Here is a 16,282-nt window from a genome sequence, read left to right as displayed (position 1 = left end):
GAAATCGTACATCAAATGGGCAGACCTCCAGCCTCGACAACTTGAGGAGTTCGCAGCCGACAGGGCTGCGTGGCGCACCCTGACCAGAAAAGCTGCGTCTGACTTTGAGGATGACCGAAATCAACGCCTCACAGCAGCACGAGACCAACGCCACAAAGCTGTGTACGCACCTGTTCTAACAACCGCCATTCCACGTCCAACCTGCAACTTCATGCCTGCTTTGGCCTTCGGGCTCCGAAGCCACATGCGTATCCACAGATGACTGCACAATGTTTAGTCTTCCTCGCACCCCGAGAGACAACCACCATATTTACAAATTTCAGCTTTATTGAACAGTTAGTAGGAAAAAGAAAAAAATGAAAAAGGGCCCATTACATTTAACCCAGTCCAAATGTGCACACAAGTTGGAGCTCATCTCGAAGTTGTCTTTAACTCGCATGCTGGACCCACGGTCTGCTTGAAAGCATGCACCACCTTCCGAATGTCACTCGAAATCCATCTTGAACAAATGGGCTCCCCCCCACGAGTACTGGTCCTTCTTCCTTCAAGCTATTCATCTGCATAAAGTATCTTTTGCAATTCTCAGCCACCTACCCTCCTGTCTTCTCCCAGTTCCCGCCAAAATGACCTCGATCCTCAACAGAGTCCCTCAGAGAAGCCTCTCCGCCCAACGTTCTCTGGAGCCTTCTCCCAATTCCACCATCCTGATGGGAATGTAGTGTCATCCAAAGTATAAACATCACAATCCCTTATCCAAGCATGCTGAAAGCAGAACAAACTGCTCTTATAGAAATGCTAGAATGAAATACCCACAGCATAGCAATAAAAATCTTTAGACAAGGCTTCATACACCAACCAACCAAACATCAGGGAAGCAGGCCATTCAGCCTGTTATCCACACCACAAGCAGGGCTCCACCATATTAATCCCATCTTCTAGCACTTCATTCATAGCCTTCTATTCCTACACAATTCAAGTGCTTGCTTCAGTGTCTCTTCAAGTGTTGTCAGCAGCACTGTTTTCACCACATTTCGGTATTCCTGGTACTGGCCACTCTCTACTATAAAAGGTCCTCCACCTTATCATCTCTGATAATTTAAATCATTTCTGCAGTGTACTCTTTCTAAATGTGTCCTTATTTTCTATACATCATTTGTGTCCCCTCTTAAGTTCAACTTTAATTATCATTCAACATCAATGATCATTAGACAGCAATGCCCTTGAACAGAAAATCGTACAAAATGTAGTGGATGTGGCCCTGTTCATCATGGGTAATGCTCTCCCCTCCAATGAGCACATCTACATGGAGCACTGTCACAGGAGAGCAGCATCCCTCATCAAGGACCCCCGTTATCCACCCCGACCATGTTTTTGTTTCTCGCTGCTGCTATCAGGAAGAAGGTACGGGAGCATCAGGACCCACACCTGTTCAGGAACAGGTATTAACCCTCAACCATCAGGCACTTGAACTACAGTGGATAACATCACTCAACCTGCACTTGCCCTATCATTGAAATATTACCACAACCTATGAACTCGCTCTCAAGGACACTTCGTCTCATGTTCTCAATATTGTTTGTTTATTATTATTACTGCTACATTTTGCATTCACATTATTTTGTCTTTTGCACGCTGGTTGAATGCCCAGTTGGAGTGGTCTTTCATTAATTCTATGATGATTATTTATTATGCATTTATTGAGTATGCCCACAAGGAAATGAATCTCAGGGTTGTATATGGTGACATATACGTACTTCAATAACAAATTTACTTTGAACATGTAATAACCATGAATAAAGGCAAATGAAACAACATTCCACAGAGCCAAGGTATAAAACAGAGTAGAAGTCCAAAATCCTTTATCCGAAATCCTTGGGGCCAGTTGCATTTCAGAATTCAGAATTTTTCAGATTTCAGACCCCCCCCCCCCCCCGCCATACCAAAAAACACGTATGCTCAAGTCCCTTTAGTGTGGTGGACTTTAAGACCCAGCGGCACACCAAATCTACGCACATCCTCCCGTATACTTTAAATCATCTCTAGATTACTTACAATACCTAATACAATGTAAATGCTATGTAAATAATTGTTATACTGTATTGTTTAGGAAATAATGACAAGAAGAAATTTTATTTCCAACAAAAATATAAAAATATACAGCTTCAGACGAACCGAATCAAACACATGGTAAATGACCTATTGGAATAAATGTAAAACGTTACTGTCATTGTCACTATAAAACTTCAGTAACTTGTCTTTCTGTTTATTTAAATCATATACAGTGGTAGTTCTGACACTATTTTCTTCAGTAAAACGCCATACAGACACACCACTATCAAGCTTCTGCAATAACTCCCATTTTCTTTGTTATTGATAAATGCTTCCTTCTCTTTTTCTCATTGTTACCCATAGGGATATCTGCAGCTCTCTTTGACATTTTCACAGTGAAATTAAACACAAAGTCAACAATGAACACAAAATATCAGCGAACAGCAAATGCACGTGTAACCAGTACGAGCGCTGAGCCACAACTGACGTCTGGCAGCCTCTGCTAGTGCTGCCACATCACACCTGAGTGACGTCTGCTGTTGGTGGAAAAACTTTGGTTTTCAGAGCTTTTTGGATCTCAGAATTTTGGATAAAGGAATGTGCACCTGTACCAGCGGTCATACACAGCACAAGGCACATATAAGATGGCAGCAAACATACAATCATGCAAAAAAAAATTATAATATATCTCAAGTTCCTGAGTGACCTCTCCTTCCGATTGATGGTGCATGGATGATTGTCAGCAAGACCAAGCCCTCAGTAGTCTGCAGAAAAATGCACACACGCAATCCAGCTTGCCTTCCACTGAGCAAACACTGGAGAGCAGCACTGACAGGAGAGGCCAGCCCCCACTCCAGCATGGATGCTGTACCACACCTCTGGCTTCTCTCCTGGACAGCTGCAAGAGGCCTAGTCCATGCTACAACCAAGCCATGAAGCTACCCTGCTGTCGGTCTCGCCAATAAACCATACTTGCAGTACTCTACATCATCAATGTCCACCAGGGTCTCCTCCACCTCCACCTCATCTCTTTGATCTCTCCTCATGATCGAAACACTCCATTCCAGGAGTTTTATAAAGAGGAAATTGTCAAATGAATATCGCATGATGCCTCCTTTTACTTTCCAAACATTTTCTCTGAATGTCTAAACAGATGATAGCTGTATACTTAAGGAGACTAGAATTGTAGGTCCTCAACTAAAAGTTGCGGACTTTTCCTGTGGCTTATCATGGCAATATTTATGAGAATATCTCTTAAATCTACAGTGTGTAGTACATTTTGATATTTGCTTTTACAGACGCCTACCATTCTGGACTATGCAGAAGTGCTGCTGGCAATATCTCCACTCGAAAGGCACACCATCCATCTCTTTAACTACATCTGTGAACTTTCGCTGCTCTATACCGACATCTCTGTTTATTCTCCTGCAATGACAGCTGCTGCCGCATTGCTGTTGTCTCGAGTACTCCACAAACAAGGTCAGTGCACTGCATTGTAGGTTACGTCATGTGCAATGTTTGCTGCTATTCAAATCAGTAATATTTATGGTACTATATTAGCAAGTACAGCGATTCTGTGCAGCTGGGGAAAGGCAGGTATTTAGCACAACTTTGAAATAAGTTGCTGGAATCGGTGACATCTCACAGGGATGGAGAAATGGCAGAGTGTGAGCCCATCTTTGTTGCTCCTTGCAGGCCATCGCATGTACTCTTGCCATTCCTGAATTGGACTCTGTATCTGGTTGAGCACCGGCAAGAAGAACTAGTGTAGTGTGTTCAATAACTTCTCCAGTTGAAAGCGCAGGACTCTCTCGAGCTGTAATACTAATTGTTTTTTTCTCTTCTAGCCCTGCCATGGTCCAGTCTGCTTGCAGAATCCACTGGATTTACATTAGAGAATCTAATTCCATGTGTATTAACCCTGCATCAAAAATGGTAAGAGCTATCAAATGCAACCCCACTTACATCTCGTATAAATTCTCAAATGCTTCTTTCCTATGTTCATGTGAATTGACCAACATCTTTCAGGCAGAATTCCTGCCTTGTGTAAGCAACTTTTAATGTCTGAGGGTTATGTATTTACAGGCCTCCAACTTCAGGGCCAGTAGTGCTGCAACCCTGGGATATTATAACCTTTACCGGGCAACCTTCGTAGAGTGTGCAATTTCAAAGGCTTGCTGTAATACCTCTCCACAATCTGCAGATATGTATTTGGGAGCTATGTAGTAATTGGAAAGGGGCTTTGCTTCTAAGCTCATCTCTACTTCCCTGAGGATAATGGCTGTATGAACATTGATATTTAATTGTGCACTGAGCTGTTTTATGTAAATGACTAGTTTTAGAGTAAATTTTGAGCCAAGTCAATTTTTAAAAAATCAGCTTAAAGTTAATCATGTACATTTGTTGCAAGCACCAATCTAACACTTGAACTTACTTTTGTATGATTTTTAAAAAAAAAAAATTAGCTTCCATCATGAAGTGCCCAGGGATTACCGGCAAGTTTCTCTGACTGCTGTAAAGCAAAGATTTGAGGATGAACGTCATCAGCAAATAAGCAGGGAAAAGGTTGGTGATGCTGTACACTGTGGTGATAAATGCATGTGTTATATATGAGACCTGTGGAGTTGCGTGGCATAGCTGTTGATGAAATGGCAGTCAGTGTCCTGCCGTTGTAGTGTTGTTGTCATTAATCCTTCAGTCCCCATACCAGGCAGATTAATTCTTATTCTCCAACTCCCCACCAGCATTTTCAACTTGCTATATAGTACCAGTGCCATTTTGAACCAAATCATGGCTGTGAATATCGTTTGTAATTCCATATTGTGAGATAGAATATAGCACAGTATAAACTCTTCAGTCCACGATGTCATGCTAACTTTTTAACCCATTGTAAAATCAATCTAACCCTTCCTCCCACATAGCCCTCCATTTTACTTTAATCCATGTGCATATCTGAGAGTCTTTTGACTATCTCTAATGTATCTACCTCTACCACCATCCTCAGCACTGTATTGCATACACCAACCACTCTGTATATAAAAGAAAATTCTCTCACAGACATTCCTTCACGCGCCCCCATACTTTTCTCTAGTTACCATAAAATTATACCCTCTCGTGTTAGCCACTGCTGCCTGGGAAAAGGTCTCTGCTGTCCATTCAATCAATGCCTCTTATCATCTTGTACCTCAATTCACCTCTTCTTCTCCTTCACTCGAAGGAGAAAAGCCCCAGCTCGTTCAACCTATCCTCATAAGGCATGCCTAAAAAGCAAGACAAGTAAGAGGTGGTCGCAGGAGGCAGAGAAATGGTTCCAAGGTTACCTGAAATCAGTGGACTGGGCCATGTTCAAGAATTCATCTGAGGACCTAAATAACTACACCATGGTCATTACAGACTTTATTAAAACAACTGTGGATGAATTGTTCAGGGTTTTTGCCCAATAAGAAGCCCTGGATGAACAATGAAATCTGGAATCTGCTGAGAGCCAGATCAGAGACATTGAAGACCAGGGATCAAGAATGCTACAAGAGGTGCAAGTACAATCTCTGGAAATCATCTCTTGGGCGAAGTGGAGATTATGGACTAGACTGGAATTAACAAGGCATGCTTGACAGCTGTGGCAGGGTTAAGTCTTGCATCTGCTCCAATTCGCCTCCCGAAGCAACAGGTCTACAGCAGATGCTATCTCTTGGCTCTTCACACAACCCTGCAACACCTGGACAGCAAAGATGCATACATCAGCATGCTGTTTATTGATTAGAGCTCAGCATTTAACACTATCGTCCCCTCAAAACTAATCAATAAACTCCGAGACTTGGGCCTCAATACCCCTTGTGCTGCAATTGGGTCCTGGATTTCCTCATTTGTAGACCCCAGTCAGTTTGGATCGGAAAAAACATCTCCTCCACAATCTCCATCAGCACAGGAGCACCACAGGGACGTGTACTTAGTCCCCTGCTCTACTTGCTTTACATCTGTGACTCTGTGGCTAGGTACAGATCCAACACCATATACAAGTTTGCTGATGACACCACTGTTGTGGGCAGAACCAAAAGTGGTGATGAATTTGCATACAAGAGGGAGATTAAAAAATTAGCCAAGCACCTTAAAACTGTGCTCCCTAGTGTTAGCCATTTGAGCCCTGGGAAAAGGCCTCTGGCTATCCACATGATCAATGCCTTTCATCATCTTGTACACCTCCTATCAGGTCACCTCTCATCCTTCGCTCCAAGGAGAAAAGGCCAAGTTGACTCAACCTATTCTCAAAAGGCACCGCTCAGAAACGTCCTGGACCCTAGCACCTGGGAGGCTATCCTGGTGTCTCTTTTGCTGCTGCAGGATCTCCTATCTGTTCCCCCTAACTATTGAGTCCCCTATGACTTTTGCTCCGCCTGACTTCACCCTACTCTTCTGAGGCTCAGAGCCAACCACAGTGCTATTGGTCTGACTGCTGCTGCCTTGCCCAGATAGGTCATCACCCTAATCAGTATCCAAAGGGATAAACCTGTTGCTGAGCGGAATGGCCATAGGGAGACGCTGCACTGACTTCTTTCTGCCTTTACCTCTCTCGGTATTCACTATCTGCTCCCTGAGTTCTGCACTCTGGGTGTAACCACCTGTTCAAAGGTTTATCTATCAATCGCTCTGTCTCCCGGATGATCCTTAGTTCCTCCAGCTCCAGCTCCTCAATGCGGTCTTTCTGGAACTGGAGCTGGCTGCACTTCCCGCCTGTGTAGTCATCACGGAGAGCATCGGGTTCCATGAATTCCCACATCCTACAGGAAGAACATTTCATGTCATATCTGCCATCCTGCCTGCACTGTACAATGGGCAACCGAGACCAAATCAGCAATAATGAAAGGAAAAATCTACCCTTCTTACCTGTTTCATTGGCCTCAGCCTCTTCTTGCGGAAGCCCCTAAGTTCCTACTCTGACTCTAATCCCCACTCCGACAAAGACCACTCCGCTAGACCCAATCTCTCTTTAATGTTTAAAACAATAAGAAAACCCCCCGCGCAAGGAGATAGAACTCACCGTGTTTGGTGGTGCTCCACCTGCTGCTGATGCCTCTAACACTTCCCACACCTCTGCACCAGCTCATCTACATGAAACATTGCCATCAAAAAGTAGCATCCATCATCAAAGATGATGCCTCAGGACTCACACCACCAGGTTCAAGAACAGTTATTACAAAATGGGATAACCACACTCTTTTAAGGACTCTTTTATCTTGTTATTTCATGGTCGTTATTTATTATTTGCATTTGCAGAGTTTGTTTACAATTTAGAGTTTCTGATGTTTACAGTTACTGTTCTATATATTTGCTAAGTATGCCTGCAAACAAAGAATCTCAGTGTTGTATGTGGTGACGTGTATGTACTCTGATAATAAATTTTACTTTGAACATGCTCTCTAATCCGGACAGTACCCTGATAAATTTCCTTTGTATCCTCAAGTTTTCACATCCTATAATGAGGCGAACAGAACTGAACACGATATTCCAAGTGTTTTATAGAGCTGCATCATTAACTCATAGTTCTTGAACTCAATCCTCCTTGTAAAGAAAACACCAAGCACTTTGTTAATCACCTTATCAACTTGCATGGCACCTTTGATGGTCTGATGCTCTGCCCTTTTCCATTCCTGAGAGAAAGATGATGAAACACTGGTCACATATCTTTGCCTAATGTTCTGTATAAGAGAGTGTCCCTCTTTGGACAGAAAATAATTGGAGGAAGTCCTCTGAACACCTGCGACAATGAATTGAAGGTTACTCAGAAGCTGGTGAAGGTTTGAGATTAGAGTTTTCTTTCTCATTGATGAGCTGCCACCCATATCTGACAAGCCCATATCTGCCCAAAAGTGACTGGTTTTTAGGTGCCAGTAATCCGTCTTTGCCACCTCTCCTACTAGTGGAAACAGTTCCACTGGACTTTGTAGCTAAGCCACACATGAAGGCCAGAAGCTGGACTTGGTTGTCGGAGGTTTTTTGAGATGCACGCCCTTGGGAGTATTTAACCGGCAGTGGAAGCTTATCCACACTACCACCCCCAGCTATAACAGCCTTAAGGAACCTGGTAAAGATTGAGGGTGGCTGTAACTTTGGAAGAGTGGCTGTTGCAATGCTTTCTATTAACCCGACATCTGTGGTCAATGTAGGTGATGGATTACAATGAATTGTGCAGTCTGCTGGGGATTAAAGAGGAAAGTGAACCTTTGCTTCTGAATGTTCACACCAATCCTGAGATCCAGACCTTTTTGACATCTCCTTCAGGCAACAAAACTAAACGGTAAGTATTGTTGTAAGCCAGTGGTCCCCAACCTCCGGGCCGCGGACCGACACATTGCCGCAAAGAGCACAGCAGTGCAGCGGTAGTCGGAACTCACCCAGCACATCTTTAAGAAAAAATCCGAAATAAACAAGCTAATTAATTAGGTGCCTCGCGCATTGCCTCTGATCTGGGCCGACATATACGTGCCCGGCAGCACCTAATTAATTAGCTTGTTTATTTCAGCTTTTTTCTTAAAGATGTGCTGGGTGCATTCTGGCTACCGCTGCACCATTGCATTCTTCGCGGCAATGTGTCGATCCACGACCCAGAGGTTGGGGGCCGCTGTTGTAAGCCTTAACTTAGAGAGCTTGGTCTTTAACAAGCAGTTCCTCCCAGCAAGAAATGCATGGCACCTGTGTACTTCTGGTTTTCTCGCCCTTCCCAAGGATACATTGGCCGTTGGATTCATTAGTAACGAATGACGGGAGAATTAAAGAGAAGTTAGAGTACATCCAAAAGAGAGAATAGGTTGTAGAGAAATGCATAAGTGGAAGATTGCAATTTCTCTGAGAACTGGTAATGACTTAATCAGCTAGATGATGTCCTACGTTATGATGAGATAGAATACAAAAATATAGTAATGTGAGACTATTTTCACTTTTGCTGGCTTACTCAATGAATACATGTCTGTCATCCCTGCCATTCCCTTCAGCCTCCTTGTCCACCTGCCACAGATTTGTACTACCTTGGACTAACTTCCATGTGTTCGTACACAGATTAGCTGCTTGAATTCATGTTCTGTGGCACCTTGATCCTCGAGTTACTCTGCTGCTGTCATCCATTCCAAGGATCTGTCCTTGTATCATTTGTGGGAGAGTTGTATGAGTAGAGGACCCTGTTGCAATACACTGTCCAAGTCTCCACCTTCAGCAAAGGTTGTCTCTTGTTTTGCAGTGCAGCGGGAACTGCGGAGCAGTAGGTTTTAAATTCATGACAGAACCTGCTCAAATATCACATTTCCTTAACCCACATCAGCACTAAGTCAGACTTCCACTTGGCATGGCAGTTTTTCATGCCAGCTTGTACTTGTGCTCAGAGTGGTGGTGGGAAGAGGTCAGGCAATATTCCAAACACAAAATACTCTGCAGATGCTGGAGTCAAAGCAACACTCACTACTCGCTGGAGGAACTCAGCAGGTCAGGCAGCATCCATGGAAACATTGACTGATCGTTTCCACGGATGCTGCCCGACCTGCTGAGTTCCTCCAGCGAGTAGTGAGTGTTGCTCAAGTAATATTCCAACCTGTGATTAACCGCGTCTTTCTATAGCAATGCTTGAACTCGCCATTTCTACATTATTCTGTGGCAGTCCATTCAACCTCTCGGATGAGAAGACCCTTTAGTAACTGTGAAGTTTGCCTCGAACTTGTTTCTGTTGCTGGCTTGCCTGAGAATTTTCTTCCCTTTGTTTAGACGAAGAGAAGATAGCTTTCGAGAAGACAGAGGCAACTTTGTGGCAACTCCTATTGTAGAATTATCGAATCATGAGGACACGTTCCTGGGCGACTTCCTGGATCTGAGTTTAGACTTGTCCAGCACTGGATACGAGGGAGACCAGGAGAGCGAAGGGGAGAAACGTGTTGACAGTAAGTTCATTAATATTACATCCTTGACAACAGAAACCTCAAAATCTTTAGTAAGTTACTTTTAGAACCACAATCTTTCCTAATGTTTACCATTAGTCTGTGAGTGGTTGTTTCTATACAGTACATCTGGGATTCAGTCTGACTGAGCCACGAGGTTGCCCACAATGACAGAGTGATGCAACATGGAAAGAGCCCCTTCAGTCATCTAGTCCACACCATCCAGGATTCCTATCTAATCAAGTCCCATTTGATCATGTACCTGCCTCAGCCACTTCTTCTGGCAGCTCATCTCATATGTTGACCACCCTCTAGGTGAAAACGTTGCCTCTCGGATTCCTTTTAAATCTCTCTCCTTTCACCATAAACTTGTGGCTCTGGTTCTTGATTCCCCAACCCTGGGAAAACGACTGTGCATTGACCTATGCCCCTCATAATTTAATATACTATATATTTTAAAAAATTGTTTCAATGGCAAATGTTCCAACCTGCCCAACCTCTCTCAATAACTCAGTCCCTCGTGTCCCAGCAACAATCTACTCTGTACTCCTTCCAGCTTAATGCCATCTTTCATGTCCAATGGCATCTTCCTTCCAAAACTGAACACAATGCAGCCTCACCAATGTCTTGTGCAACCGTAACATAACATCCCAGCTTCTGTACTCGGTGTACTGACTAATGAAGTTCAGCATGCCAAAAGCCACAAACACGAGGAAATCTGCAGATGCTGGAAATTCAAGCAACACACACAAGATGCTGGTGCAGCATCTCTAGGAAGAAGGTACAGTCGACGTTTCGGGCCGAGACCCTCCGTCAGGACTAACTGAAGGAAGAGTTAGTAAGAGATTTGAAAGGGGGAGGGGGAGATCCAAAATGATAGGAGAAAACAGGAGGGGGAGGGATGGAGCCAAGAGCTGGACAGGTGATTGGCAAAAGGGATACGAGAGGATCATGGGACAGAAGGCCCAGGGAGAAGGAAAAGGGGGAGGGGGAAAGCCCAGAGGATGGGCAAGGGGTATAGTGAGAGGACCAGAGGGAGAAAAAGGAGAGTGAGAGAAAGAATGTGTGTATATAAATAAATAACGGATGGGGTACGAGGGGGAGGTGGGGCATTAGCAGAAGTTAGAGAAGCCAATGTTCATGCCATCAGGTTGGAGGCTACCCAGACAGAATATAAGGTGTTGTTCCTCCAACCTGAGTGTGGCTTCATCTTTACAGTAGAAGAGGCCGTGGATAGACATATCAGAATTGGAATGGGATGTGGAATTTAAAATGTGTGGCCATTGGGAGATCCTGCTTTCTCTGGCGGACAGAGCGTAAGTTTTCAGCAAATCGATCTCCCAGTCTGCGTCGGGTCTCGCCAATATATAGAAGGCCACATCGGGAGCACCGGACGCAGTATATCACCCCAGCCAACTCACAGGTGAAGTGTCGCCTCACCTGGAAGGACTGTCTGGGGCCCTGAATGGTGGTGAGGGAGGAAGTGTAAGGGCATGTGTAGCACTTGTTACTTATAAGGATAAGTCCCAGGAGGGAGATCAGTGGGGAGGAATGGGGGGGACGAATGGACAAGGGAGTCGCGTAGGAAGCGATCCCTGCGGAAAGCAGATGGGGGGGGGGAGGGAAAGATGTGCTTAGTGGTGGGATCCCGTTGGAGGTGGCAGAAGTTACAGAGAATAATATGTTGGACCCAGAGGCAGGTGGGGTGGTAGGTGAGGATCAGGGGAACCCTATTCCTAGTGGGGTGACAAGAGGATGGAGTGAGAGCAGATGTACGTGAAATGGGGGAGATGCGTTTGAGAGCAGAGTTGATAGTGGAGGAAGGGAAGCCCCTTTAAAAAAGGAGGACATCTCCCTCGTCCTGGAATGAAAAGCCTCATTCTTGGGATGTGATCTTCCACGTACAAAGCCCTGCTGGCTATCCCTAATGGACACCTGTCTTTCCAAATGCTTGTATATCTTACCTTTCTGGTAACTTGCCTTACTTACCAGTAGTGCTCACATCTATGGTGATGAAATGCTTTGAGAGGTTTGTCATGGCTAGAATGAATTCCTGCCTCAACAAGGACTGGGTCCCCTGTAATTTGCCTATTGCCATAATAGGTCTACAGCAGACACAATCTCACTGGCTCCTCACACGGCCTTGCATCACCTGGACAATACAAACACCTACGTCAGGATGCTGTTCATTGACTATAGCTCAGCATTTAATACCATCACTCCGATAATCCTGATTGATAAGTTACAGAACCTGGTTCTCTGTACCTCCCTCTGCAACTGGATCCTCAGCTTCCTAACTGAAAGACCACAGTCTGTGACGATTGGTGATGATATCTCCTCCTCGCTGATGGTCAACACTGGCGCACCTCAGGGGTGTGTGCTTAGCCCACTGCTCTACTCCCTCTATACCCAGGACTGCATGGCTAAGTAAAGCTCAAATGCCATCTATAAATTTAGTGATAATACAACCATTGTTAAATCCCTTGATGTGATATTTGATTCCACCTTTAAGTTTGACAAGCAAGTTAATGCAGTAGTAAAAGCCAGTTTTTTCCAGCTTCGCACTATTGCCAAAATCAAGCAGTTTCTCTCTCTCAAAGATCTTGAGAAAGTCATCCACGCTCTTATATCCTCCCGCTTGGACTACTCCAACTCCCCGTATACTGGGATTAGTCAGTCGTTCCTGTCCCGCCTGCAACTGGTCCAGAACGCCGCAGCCAGGCTCCTGACAGGTGCCCGAAAGAGGGACCATATTACTCCTATCCTGGCCTCCCTCCACTGGCTGCCAGTACGGTTCAGAATTGATTTTAAGATCCTCCTGTTTGTTTCTAAAGCCCTAAATGGGCTGGCCCCCCCTTATATCACAGACCTTCTAACCCCTTGTTCTACTTCCAGGTCCCTCAGGTCGACTGATTTGGGGCTCCTGGCTGTCCAGCAATCTAAACTTCAGTTCAGGGGTGACCGCGCCTTTGCTGTTATAGCCCCTAGACTGTGGAACAGCATTCCCCTCCCTATCAGATCTGCCCCCTCCGTCGACTCTTTTAAATCCAGGCTCAAAACTTACTTTTATTCACCAGCGTTTGAATCCTCCTGATGTGGCTGATTTTTGGCTTGTGCCTAGGTCCCTGTGTTGTTTCTTTTGTGCCTATAAGCTGTTTGCCTTGTTGGTTATGTTTTTGTTTCTTGCTCTGATCTGTACAGCACTTTGGTCAATGTGGGTTGTTTTTTGAATGTGCTATATAAATAAATTTGACTTGACATTGTTGGTAGAATCTCAGCTGGAGATGAGAGGGCATACAGGAGCAAGATATACCAGCTAGTTCTGTGGTGTCACAGCAACAACCTGGCACTCAACATCAGTAAGACGGAAGAGTTAGTAGTGGACTTCAGGTAGGGTAAGATGAGGGAACACCAACCAATCCTCATAGAGGGATCAGAAGTGGAAAGAGTGAGCAGTTTCAAGTTCCTGGGTGTCAGGATCTCTGAGGATCTAACCTGGTCCCAACATATCATTGCAACTATAAGGCAAGACAGCAGCTATATTTCATTAGGAGTTTGAAGAGATCTGGTTTGTTAACTAAAACACTCAAACTTCTATAGATGTACCGTGGAGAGCATTCTGACAGGCTGCATCACTGTCTGGTCCTTGGGTGGGGGGGTTGCTACCACTCAGGACCAAAAGAAGCTACAGAAAGTCGTAAAATTAGTCAGCTCCATCTTGGGTACCAGCCTCCATAGTACAAGACATCTTCAAGGAGCGATGCCTCAGAAAGGCAACTTCCATTATTAAGGACCCTGTCACCCAGGGCATGCCCTCTTCTCATTGTTACTGTCAGGAAACCCTGAAGGAATACAATCAGTGATTCAGGCAGAACTTCTTCCCCTCTGTCATATGATTCATAAATGGACATTGAACCCATGAACACTGCCTCACTTTTAATACATATTATTTCTGTTTCTGAACTATTTTTAATCTATTTAATATAGATATATGTGCTCACTATAATTGATTTTTTTTCTCTAAATATTATCATGAACTGCTGCTGCTAAGTTAAATTTCACGACACGTGCCAGTGATAATAAACCTGATTCTGACATGTTAGACTTACTGATTCAAAGTTCCCTGTTTTTTCTTGGTGACGCTAAAATAAAGACACAGCATTGACCATACTGCAGTCTTCCAGTACTTTACCTGTCATTAATAATGATGCACCTATCCCAGCTAGGACTCCACCCTCGCCCCAGCCCCTAACACTCCCACAACTAGGACTTCCACCCCTCGCCCCAGCCCCTAACGCTCCCACAACTAGGACTCCACCCTCGCCCCAGCCCCTAACGCTCCCACAACTAGGATGATGCACCTATCCCAGCTAGGACTCCCTCAACTTAAAGGGCCCTGAGAAGTGCCTTTACACAGAAAGTGAAGCCATGATAGCATAGTGGTTAGTGTAACAATATTACAGCTTGGAATGTTCTGGAGTTCAGAGTTCAATTGAACTCCGTTCTGTAAGGAGTCTCTGTACGTCCTCCCTGTGGAACATGTTGGCTTTTCCCAAGTGCTCCGGTTTCCTCCCACAATCCAAGGATATACCGGGTAGGTTAATTGGTGATTGTAAATTGTCCGGTGATTAGGCTAGGGTTAATTGTATTTGTCGGGTTGCTGGTGCAGAGTGGCTCGAAGGGACAGAAGGCCGACTCTGTGCTATATCATTAAATAAAAAATAAAAATTCTTTCCCGTTTCTCAGTGCTTCTGCATATACTTGATCAGGCCCTAGATCTGTCGTCTTGTGATTTCAGACATCCAGTACTCCTGAGGAGGCTGGAATGTAGACTTGCCCATTTACTATCTTAAGCTCTGAAGTCTTCATGAGCTTCATCGTTTATTGAGGATCTCACCCATCTCCTGTACTTCACACAAAGGTCTTTGAGAGCTCTATTCTTTCACTATTCACTTTTTTCTCTTGTGTACATTAACTTACTTTGGATTTTCCTTGATCTTCTCTGCCCCTTTCTCCTCTCCTAACTTCCTTCCTGAGTACTCTCCTGCATTCCCTGTACACTTGGGATCACTTGATCCCACTTAAAACAAGACCTAGATAGATTGAATATGGAGAGGAAGTTTCCAATGGTGCGGCAGTCAAGGTCCAGAGGGTACAGCCTCAGAATAGAGGGACGTCCGTTTAGAACAGAGATGAGGAGGAATTTCTTTAGCTAAATGGTGGTGAATCTGGAATTTATTGCCATGGACAGCTGTGGAGACGAAGTCATTGGGTATATTTAAAGTGGAGGTTGATAGGTTCTTGTGTTAAAGGTTACAGGGAGAAGGTAGGAGAATGAGTTTGTGAGGGATAATAAATCAATTGTGAAGGAATGGTGGAGCAGACTCGATACACCAAATAGCCTAATGCTGCTCCTATGCTTTATGGTCTTTTGCCTGTAACTGACCGATGCTTCCTTTTCCATGACTTCAGTCTCGACATCCCTCACGTTTCCTGAGTGGAATCCAGTGAGGTGTTTGTCTGCAATCCTCTGTGATGCCACTGTTCCAAAGAACACAAACAACACAGCAAGTCAAGTCTTACTCTATACTTATTTTCTCAGAACTAGCAAATCCCTAAATCTCTCTACACGCTCACTCCAGTTTTCTCTTCATGTGGAGTGGCAACCAGAGCTGTAGTTCGTGTTGTATGGAGAGCTGTGGGTGGTGTTTGAGCTGGAGTTGGTGTTGTATGGAGAGCTGTGGGTGGTGCTTGAGCTGGAGTTGGTGTTGTATGGAGAACTGTGGGTGGTGTTTGAGCTGTAGTTGGTGTTGTATGGAGAGCTGTGGATGGTGTTTGAGTTGGTGTTGTATGCAGAGCTGTGGGTGGTGTTTGAGCTGGAGTTGGTGTTGTATGGAGAGCTGTGGGTGGTGTTTGAGCTGGAGTTGGTGGTGTATGGAGAGCTGTGGGTGGTGTTTGAGCTGGAGTTCCTGTTGTCTGGAGAGCTGTGGGTGGTGTTTGAGCTGGAGTTAGTGTTGTATGGAGAGCTGTAGGTGGTGTTTGAGCTGGAGTTAGTGTTGTATGGAGAGCTGTGGGTGGTGTTTGAGCTGGAGTTGGTGTTGTATGGAGAGCTGTGGGTGGTGTTTGAGCTGGAGTTGGTGTATGGAGAGCTGTGGGTGGTGTTTGAGCTGTAGTTAGTGTTGTATGCAGAGCTGTGGGTGGTGTTTGAGTTGGTGTTGTATGGAGAACTGTGGGTGGTCTTGGAGTTGGAGTTGGTGTATGGAGAGCTGTGGGTGGTGCTTGAGCTGTAGTTGGTGTATGGAGAGCTGTGAATGGTG

The 16,282-nt window shown here is 44.7% G+C and overlaps 1 protein-coding gene across 1 annotated transcript in view; it reads left to right on the top strand.

Annotated features, from left to right (window-relative positions):
* The window catches only part of ccnf (cyclin F), a 119,221-nt gene that overhangs the window by 27,598 nt on the left and 75,341 nt on the right, over positions 1-16,282 (top strand). Inside the window, exons 12-16 of the mRNA XM_072269590.1 lie at positions 3,348-3,528; positions 3,897-3,984; positions 4,515-4,614; positions 8,211-8,341; positions 9,796-9,968. Coding sequence (XP_072125691.1) covers positions 3,348-3,528; positions 3,897-3,984; positions 4,515-4,614; positions 8,211-8,341; positions 9,796-9,968 — 673 coding nt within the window. The remainder of the gene's footprint in view (positions 1-3,347; positions 3,529-3,896; positions 3,985-4,514; positions 4,615-8,210; positions 8,342-9,795; positions 9,969-16,282) is intronic.

The sequence above is a fragment of the Mobula birostris genome, chromosome 9, assembly GCF_030028105.1.
Source record: "Mobula birostris isolate sMobBir1 chromosome 9, sMobBir1.hap1, whole genome shotgun sequence".
Classification (NCBI taxonomy): domain Eukaryota; kingdom Metazoa; phylum Chordata; class Chondrichthyes; order Myliobatiformes; family Myliobatidae; genus Mobula; species Mobula birostris.
This window is presented reverse-complemented; position numbering and strand designations above follow the sequence as displayed.